This window comes from Condylura cristata, unplaced genomic scaffold (assembly GCF_000260355.1).
Source record: "Condylura cristata isolate star-nosed mole 26May11 unplaced genomic scaffold, ConCri1.0 scaffold00013, whole genome shotgun sequence".
In the NCBI taxonomy this organism is placed as follows: domain Eukaryota; kingdom Metazoa; phylum Chordata; class Mammalia; order Eulipotyphla; family Talpidae; genus Condylura; species Condylura cristata.
Genome location: NW_004567114.1, coordinates 8,080,824 through 8,090,448, shown reverse-complemented (window position 1 = coordinate 8,090,448; position 9,625 = coordinate 8,080,824). Strand labels below are relative to the sequence as shown.

Genomic DNA, 9,625 nt, shown 5'->3' with positions numbered 1-9,625 from the left:
ATTCAACTTTACTCTAGAAATTAAAAAAAAAAAAAAGCCACAGAACATAACAAAAGAATTCAAGCCTACAGACTGATTATATAAAAGGTGCGAGGGGCTGCATTTTCTCAAATTTATGCAAGAGGTAGTAAGTTTTTGAATTATCAGATACAAATTAAATAATCACTCAAAAAGTGCTCCTCTAAAATGAAGACGACAAATCTACCTTTTATGTTTATCTACATTAAAAGCTTGTGCTCTGGAACATGTTACATCCGTAGACACATTCTATCAACTGGGAAAGGCTCTGAAGAGATACCATCAATCATAACTGGAGCTTAAAAGGTGTTTGGGTTGGGACCTAAGCAACAAATTACAACCTGTTTGTGACTACTTACTTGAATAGAGAAAAAACCACTGTCGTCCATATTTCCAGAAGGCTGCTGTGTAATTTGGATAGGAGTTGAGACCAGGGTTGAGGGTGGAGAGAGAAGGATAAAAACTGTCATTAGTGTTTATTTAAAACAACATCTTGTGCATTTCCCCTCACAAAGTCCAAGTGCAGTTACAATTAACAAGTCAGATCCCCTTCCTTTTCTAAACAGTACCCACACTTTCAAAAAAAAAAAGGGGGGGGTGTCCTATGTTTAAAATCAGTACCTGTAAAAAAGTGCGATAGTCTTCACTAGTAACTCCCCCTTCTGCCATTCTCATTCTCTCTTCTTCATCTAGCTGATGTGCAATTGAAGATAACTCCACAGGGCTAAAATATTCTCCTTGTAATAGATTATTCAAGCAGTGTTGTGCACAAAGGGAGCCTTCTTGCTAATATTTCCAAAAGAAAAATTCAAATGTGCTTTGTTAAACAGAATTGTACAGTGTCTTTCCTTAAAGAGGAATTTAATCCTAAGTATAGTCAAACCAAACCTTTTTAGTTTTAGACAAGTACGAACATAAGTACACATATTTTCATTTGTTAACACTTTACAATTCCAGCATTAATGCAACTACAATTATTATATGATCAGAATTTAGGATTTTCATTAACATCACATATACCAAATCTTCATATTTTACTAAGAAGTACTTTATAGAAACTCTCATTCCAGTGCTTAACATACTCATCATTAAAGATTCCATGGCAAATTACTACTGCTGAAAGGCATTTTAATCCTTAGAACATGTGTTCTTTTAACAAGATAATCTCTCCTCAACCTTTACAGTGATCATGGAATTTGATACCTATGATAAAGAACCTTAAGAATTAATACAAGAAATTCTGTTCCTGAAGACTTGTAGTTAGAATCAATGTTCTCTTTGAGGAATTCCACAACACTGTGTATAGTGCAATGAACAAAACTGTTCCAAAAACACCCTTGGAGCTCACTTCTGGACATGCCTCTAAGTGGGGGTGCCGTGTTCAAACCAATTCCCCACAAGATCATTAGCTTCCTGGAGTTGGGAAGAGTATAATTTCCTGGCCCTCCCCGATGGTGCAACGGGTTAGGACATAGCACTGCAAGCTAGCAGCAGCCAGTTCAAGGCAAGTTCAATCCCAGGCCCTGGAGGTGATACACAGGGCACAGCAGATCTCTCCTGTCTCAACCACTGCTCCCCTCCACAGTGTATTTCACTTGATTTGCCTGTTCTGCTCCCCACTCTGCCTTTGGTGAATCCTCTCACCGCCCCTGCACCTCTGATCTGTATCCCAGTTCTGTATGCATAAATAAATCTTTAAAAAAAAAAAAAAGTACAATTTCCCCTGGGCCCTGGAAGGTTTCCTCATACAACTTGTACCTCAAATCTAAATCCAGTATGCCTTGCACTGAAAAACCAGCTTATCCCGCTCACCCCAACACAACACTGCCTTCCCACGCCAACCCTGTAAAGAAGGGAGACTCGTCTGTGGAGGAGATTGCTCCCTTTGAATCCAGACTCCAGTTTGATCTCTGTATTGAATGATGGCAGATGAGAGAACATCTTCTGCTAACCCTGGCCCTCTAACTTTTCACTCAGGAAAGTCCAGTCCTTAATCCAGCCTGGGAGGCATTGTGGCACTTTGTCCAGAGTAAGATGTCACACAGGTGGTAACCCCAAAGAGCAACACTTACAAAACACCATTTTCATGATGAGTTAATATTCTAGGAACAAAATCCAACTGCTGGAAACGACAGAGTACATGTTTATAGAGGATTAGGAAGTCAGACTGAGCAGATCTGAGTCTGAGACAGGGAGTCAAAATCAGTCTGCCTTCATATTTGGTATGGGTCAAATAACTTAGAACCATAGCAAGCACTATCTGCCAAGTCATCATTACAAAGTGACAGAAGACTTGTCTTCTCCCTTTTCTTCTATTGTATTCCTACTATCAGGGAGCAATTCCCACACAATGATAATGAGTTGAAGAGATGTCCATCTTATATTCTATTGGAAAAAGAACAAGACAAGCATTTATAAGAGAACAGTAAAATGGCTAAAAAACATAAAACAGGTACTCAACTCAATGGTCATCAGGAAAATATATATTAAAATCACAATGTGTTACTACTACACAATTTCCCAAATGGCTAAAATGTAGAAAGGATTAGAGATATCAAAAATATCATTTACTAGTGATATAAATGGAAATTTGCATTATCACTTTAGAAAACTTTGGTGTATTGTGACACCAAATGAAGCTTAACATGGCTCATGGTCTAGCAATTCCAATACTAGGTACACAAAACAAACAAGAAACTTTGTTGACAGACTTACTATTTGTAACAGGTTCCAAAGGGAACCATCACAGTAGCATGGGTAAACTGTATCATGGTCATAAAGGAATACCACAGAACTGAGAACGCAATGACTACAACCACCAGTAACAAAAAGGTAGACTCGATCAACGTTTGACAAAAGACAGACTCAAAACTGAGTCTATAATGACCCCACTGTAAGGATACCACTTAAAAAAGCTCAAAATCAGGCAATACTGGGTACCCTTTCAGGTGTTGGGGGGAAGGAGTGGTTGAGGAAGACTATCTACAAGAAGGCAAAATGGGGGCTACACAGGGTAAAGGTAAATATTCTGTAATTCGTTCTAGTCCTATTTATATATGTGTTCACTCTGACAATTCACGGAGTGGTACTCTTAGATCTGTGTGCCCCTATAGTTCAATAAAATAATTCAAACAACAACAAAATCCTCTGCTGAAATAAAGATATTCCATACATCACAAGCTACCTAACACCATGATCAGAGAATAGATTTTCTGGGAATAGTCCTAATGTGAATTTTCTGTCCAGCTGAAGACTACATTCATGCCTGAGTTTGGAGCGCTCAAACTAAGGTCACCATGTTTACGATCATACACAGAGCTAGTGAATACAAATACTTTATTTCAAAAATCTTTCTATGAAATAATTAAAATACGAAAAAGTACTTGTAATCAAACTTGTCTCAGTAAAACTATATTGTTATTGCTATAGAAAATAATACCAAGTTCTGTACTTCTAATATAATTTAATGGAAGGAAAGAATAAATCATTCTTGTGCTTTCAAAGCCACAAGATGAGTAAAATTCTACATGTACTAAAAAAATTGTACAATGGCATCATTTAAGATGAAGGTTATCCCCTTGCCCCTCAAAGATTTCTAGTCAACCTCTTTGTTATCAAGTTTTAAACCAGCTGGATAAGAAGCTTGTAAGCCCTAAAGTTTGGTGGCATTGAAATTTAATGATTTCAAGTCTAGTATTTGGAACTAGACTAGTGTTGGGATCAGAGTTTTACCAAGACAGTTTATAAAACCAACCCATTCCCTCACTGCCCCCAAAGTCTTCAGCACCACCTTGAAACTACTTTTAAATCCCCAGAGACAGTTTTTAGGCTTGAACAGAAACCAGGTAAAACTAAGGGTGCACTCGGAAATGGGCAAACCTGGGACTCACAATCAACTTGGCAGCACCTTTTCATTTTTTCTCAGAGATTAAAAGGTTCTCTATGCTTTGAGGTAGAGTAGACACAGAATCTGAAAAACAATGCTCAGCACAGGGATGGCATGTGCACTGGGCAGCCTTCTAAGCACCTTCTCAGACGACACTTCAATATCCTCCTACCACGGAAGAAACTGGAGCACAAAGGGAAGTAACTTGCCCAGGTGCATATGTTCTGGTAATAAATGGTAGAGATGCTATTTAAACCTGGGTGTCTTCAAGTCTGCGTTATCACCGTATCTCAAGGCACTTGTATGAAATCTGGTTATTCCTAACTAACTTCAACTACCCTAAAGATGGCTAAGGAGCCAGCAACCTCATGATGGGCGTAATTGCAATTATAAAGTCAATGTTCAACGTCTTTTTTTTTTTAAAGATTTATTTATGCATACAGAGCTGGGGTACAGGCCAGAGGTGCAGGGGTGGTGAGACGCTTCACCAGAGACAGAGCGGGGAGCAGAACAGGAAGATCATTGAAGAACACTGTTGAGGGAAGCAGCGGGTGGGTCAGGAGAGGTCTGCCGCGCCATGTGGGACACCTCCCTGGCCGGGGATGGAACTCGTGCGGAATGAAGCAGCCGCCGGCTCTGTAGCGCTGCGCTTTAACACACTGCACCACCAAGGAGGGCCCAATGTTCAACATCTTTAGTATTTTCACTAAAATATCATTTCAAACTTGATTCTCATTCTTAGCTCATAATACACTTCAGAACCAATCTGGATGGCACAATCAACTACAGAAGTGATAACACAGAGGCCAAAAAGCAAGACAAAATCCCAGCAGCTAGAAGCCACTGAGCATTAGGGTTTAAGTTAGGCGCTAGCAAGCTAGCTGATGGACCAAACTGAACTTGCTTCAGTGCCTAAGCACATATAAGTTGGTCATAAGCATAAATATATCCCTAGGGCATCTTTAAAGGTACATGCATACTGATAATTAAATAACTTTTTCAGATAAGCAGATTTTCACTAGGTTAGCTAGCATCCAGCTTCTTTCCGACCCCTTGGTCTAGTAGCTGTCTTCATGGTAATCCATCTAAACTAGAAAAGTTAGTATTATTAAAAAAATATTGTACAGGTCCCTCTCTGGTGACGCACTGGATTAAAGTGCAGCACTGTGAAGCTGGCCGCAGCCACTGTAGCAGGAGTTTCATCCCAGCCCAGGGCGCTGACCCACATGGCTAGGCAATCCTCTCCTATCCCGGCCTGCTGCTCCCCTCAGCGTTGTATTTCAGTCCATCCACCTGTTCTGCTCCCCACTCCGTCCCTGGTGAATCCTCTTACCCTCCAGCACCGCTGGCCTGTACCCCAGTTCTTGTATGCATTAACAAACAAATCTCTTTAAAAAATCATACAATTTGCAAAAAAGTTAAAACATCTACTTATACCAAAGCTTCTGAAAATTAATACAAAAATATGTACAGGCTGGGTTCCCTTCATCCAATCACAAACCAAAAATTCTCTTGTCCAAGATTCATAAATCATGTTAATCAAGTCAAGAGATTAGTTATAACTATACTATTGAGAAGTTTCTCCCCCTTCCAGGTAAACACCCATCTATTCTAACACCAAAATTATTTTTCAGGTTTTCTGTAGAAAAAGGGTCCACTTGAATGATATGCTTAAATTTATACAATGCCTTTTTTGTCTTTAGTTCACATACTAATCGTCCTGTGACAGTTTAAAAGGATAAATGCTCATTTATAACTGTTTAACAAAATAAAACCCCTTCGCTTCTACTCAATAGCCACACCAGCCACCCTTTCCAAAAAAAAAAAAGAAAAGAAACAAACAAACAAGCTATCGTGTGTCAAAGTTGTCCTGAGGAAGGTTTCACCCACACCCAAAAGGGACGAGTTTCTCCACATGCCACAAACTGTATCATCAAGTGCGCGGAGCTCGAACAAGCGAACCACGACAAAACCAGCCCCAGCCCCTCCAGTATGTAACAGGAAAGGGCCCTCCGGATCCAGAAACATGGGACTAGCGAGAGAAACGAAACCTACACATCCCGTCATAAAAACTCCAGTGACGACTCCCAGTTCGGGGGCGCTCGGGGCTTCCCACTTCACTTCCCCAAGGGCCCGGCCTGCCAAGGGACAAACCAAGGTCCCAGCCCTCGAGGGGCGCCCGGAGCCGGGGCAGGACAAACGCATGACCACCGCCCCTAAGACCCAAGTGTACCGGCGATTCCAATAGTGAACTGAGGGGCCCAGAGACAGAAAAGTTAATTTTGCCAGGCAGGGGCTGAGGGAGTGGGGTGGAGCGGGGGCCGGTCGAGGGAGGAGTCCGAGCCGCGACTAGATCGAACCAAGTGGGGAGAAGGGAGAAGGAATCCCACGGAGAAAAAGGGACGCGCCAACGCCAGCCACTCCGTGCCACCCCTTCCTCCTCCGAAGCCCCGAGGCGCCCCCAGACCCCTTCTCCCGGGACGCCTCGGTCCCCCGTCCTCCCGCACCCGCCGACACGGCCTCCGGGTCGGAGGGTGCGGTGGGGGCGTCGGTGCGCTCCGTTCCCAGAGAACCTCCTCCCGCCCGGCGAGTTGGGGAGAGGGGCGACTCGGGCCCCACCCAGCAATGCGGGAGGCGGCGGTACCGCACCCCACACCCGCCACCGCGCCGCAGGCAGCCCCTCACCGAACGCGGACACTCACTTTCTCGTGGAAGATGGACTCCATGTTTATTTGTCTGGAGCCAACGGCCCCCACGCTGAACCAACCCCCTCCAGCTCCGCCCCTCGGCCCCACCCCTCCGCCCCCGGCCCCGCCCCACTGGCCAGTCAGCTCCCCCCGCGCCTTCCTCCGTGACCTCAACCCCGGGCAGGCAAGTCACGTGGAGGCAAGCGCGAGCTACCGCCGGGGCAGTAAACCGGCAGCACGTGACCTTTGTAGAGCGTCCTCCGGTTTGCTGTTATCCCGCTGCCTGGGCGGTGCGGCAGCGCCGCCTTCCGGCTGGAGGATCGTTTCCCCATCTCACCCATTGCTATGGATTCTTCTCTCCAGTATCCAGGGGATCTGCTGAGGACGACCTGGCTCCTTTGTTCTTTTTCTTTTGCACTTTGCTTCCCCTCTGTCATATCCACATATAATTATTTAATAACTTCGTCCTCTTCCTCCACCACTCATAGCCTCATTAAGAAAAAGACATCATCGCATCCCCCAATACCTGGCACTTGTGTAAAAATGAGAGTTAATAAATAATAGGACTTACTGTAGTGTGTTAGGGGAGAAAGGATATTCTGAACGAGGTTGCCCTGTAACATGAATACTCATTTCTTTATTCTTTTTATTATTTTTTTAAAGATCTATTTATTTATGCATACAGGCCAGAGGTACAGAGGCGGTGAGAGGATTCAGTAGAGACAGAGTGGGGAGCAGAACAGACAGATCAACGAAGTACACTGTTGAGGGGAGCAGCGGGTGCGTCAGGAGAGGTCTGTAGCGCCATGTGGGTCACCTCTGGGACGGGGATCAAACTCATGCTGAAGTGGCTTTAGCTTCTTAGAGTTGGGCTTTAACCCGCTGCACCACCAGGGAGGGCCCTATTCTTTTTATTTTTAAAAAAGATTTATTTGTGCTTACAGAACTGGGGTACAGGCCAAAGGTGCGGTGGATGAGAGGATTCACCAGAGACAGAGTGGGGAGCAGAACAGACAGATCTACTGAAATATACTGCTGAGGGGAGTAGCAGGTGGGTCAGGAGAGGACTGCCAGGCCATGTGGGTCATCTCCCTAGCAGGGGCTCTAACTCCTGCCACAGTGGCTGTGGATAGCTTCATAATGCAGTGCTTTAATCCTTTGCGCCACCAGGGAGAGCCTAAGCACTCTCTTCTAAGTGCTTTCTATACATTAATGAATTTAATACAGGGAATTTAATGATGGTTGTCATTATTACTCTGTTTTACACCTGAGAAAATCAAGGTACAGATCAGGCTGTAGTCCAAATCCTAACGACTTATTAGTTTTAACTGCTCTGGCCCTGAAAGGGAAGCACCAGTTTGGGGAAGTAAAAAGTGCAGAAAAGTGATGGGGGAAGAGTCTGATGCACCTGGTAGGTGCAGATCTTGTATCTTAAAACCAGGCTAAGGAAGATAAAGCCAGGTAAAGGCAATGCGAAGCTTTGTAAAGTTTTTGTTTTTGTTTTCGCTTTTTAAGAGACATGCTCAGATGTGCATTCTAGAAAGGTCATTCTGGTCACAGGAGACCCAATGATCAGGAATCTTGGATTTTTTTGGATTTCACAAGCTAGTGTTGACTTGGCAACATCACTTCCAGAGAAAGTTAGAAGCAGGGCAAGATGACATAGCTAATATTAGGATATGTTGTATTTAACATAGTTATTCATGTAAATTATGTTTGGTAGTACTTGACTCTACCTCCCTTATCTTTTTAGCTACATATTTAGTAAGTTGCCAGTGTGTAAGCATCATGGAGATCAAGAGATAGGTTTGGTTTAGGACAGGGAATTGTTAGCATAAAATGTAACAAACTGGGCCATCCCCAGTGGGTGTAAAAGCTGTTGAAGCACAGCACTATGAAGCTTTATCACAGCCACTGCAGCATGTTTCATACCTCATCATGGAGCTAATCTAAATATGGTGCAGCAGACCTTTCCTGTCTCACCTGCTGCTCCCCTCAGCAGTGTGTTTCAGTCAATCTGACTGTTCTGCTCCCCACTCTGTCTCTGGGGAGTCCTCTCACCCCCTGGAGGCCTGGCTTACACTCCAACTCTTGAAGAATAAATTAAATCTTTAAAAAATTACTATTGAGACATAAAAAGGCCTTCCTACATTTTAAAAGACTTACAGTAACCTGTTCATCAAAGGCTTTTAAATAATCTAAAATTGATTGTGGTGCTGGTTGCATAACCATGAATATTCGAAAGGCCATTTGCATACTACATGAGTGAATTTTATGCTAACTGCCAAGCAAACAAGACCTTTTCAAACTGAATGGCTGGGACAACAAGTGATCTACTAGCATGGTGTTGGGGGGTACCATGTTCCCCTTCTCCACTTTACACGTGGCCACGTTGGGCTAGCTACTGGGAACTCAAGGTGGGGCTGGGCAGCCAGTGAAGCTCTGTAACATGGAAAGCATCTTTGATTCCCAATCCTGGTCAGGGGTGACCCACATGGCACAGCAGACCTCTCCTGACCCACCTGCTGCTCTCCTCAGCAGTGTACTTCAGTCAATCTGCCTGTTCTGCTCCCCACTGTCTCTGGTGAATCCTCTCATGCCCCATACCTCTGACCTATACCTATTCTGTACGTATAAACAGATCTTTAAACAAAAAATCTAACCAACCATGAGTGAATAAAATCATCTCAGGACAAAGGAAGAGAGGAAGATGAAAGGATCTAAAGTAGAGCTCAAAGGTAGAAGGGAGAAGGGAGAAGCAGGGATGTGTAATACTAAGGATGCTCTGGAAACAACCGCGCCTCAGGAGCACGCAGTGCCAACAGCTGCAGCAACATGACCACCTACAAGAGCCTGTACATTGTTACTATGGAGATCACTGGGGACTGGGGGGTGCAGGTTTGGAGGAAGAGAAGGGGCGCACTGGTAAGGAAACGAGGCTGTAGTTAGGGCCAGAGCTCATGGGGAGGCTTCAGTTACTATTACTGAATGTCTCTGTGTGCAGAGGCCACAGCCCTGTATTGGGAAACCAGTC

General features: G+C 44.0%; 1 protein-coding gene across 4 annotated transcripts in view; it reads right to left on the bottom strand.

The window, feature by feature from the left end:
- ATXN3 (ataxin 3) overlaps window positions 1–6,661 on the bottom strand; it is a 32,469-nt gene extending 25,808 nt beyond the window's left edge. For 2 of the 4 annotated variants that reach the window (XR_001145412.1, XM_004681608.2), the window contains exons 1-3: window positions 6,607–6,661; window positions 640–804; window positions 378–422 (exon numbers count right to left, since the gene is read on the bottom strand). Coding sequence is in view for 2 of the 4 variants with exons in the window: in XM_004681608.2 (XP_004681665.1) it covers window positions 378–422; window positions 640–804; window positions 6,607–6,630 (234 nt within the window). In the remaining 2 variants the exon portion in view is untranslated. The remainder of the gene's footprint in view (window positions 1–377; window positions 423–639; window positions 805–6,606) is intronic. The other 2 variants (XM_012724479.1, XM_004681619.2) reach the window with 2 other exon arrangements.
- Window positions 6,662–9,625: the final 2,964 nt, after the last annotated feature.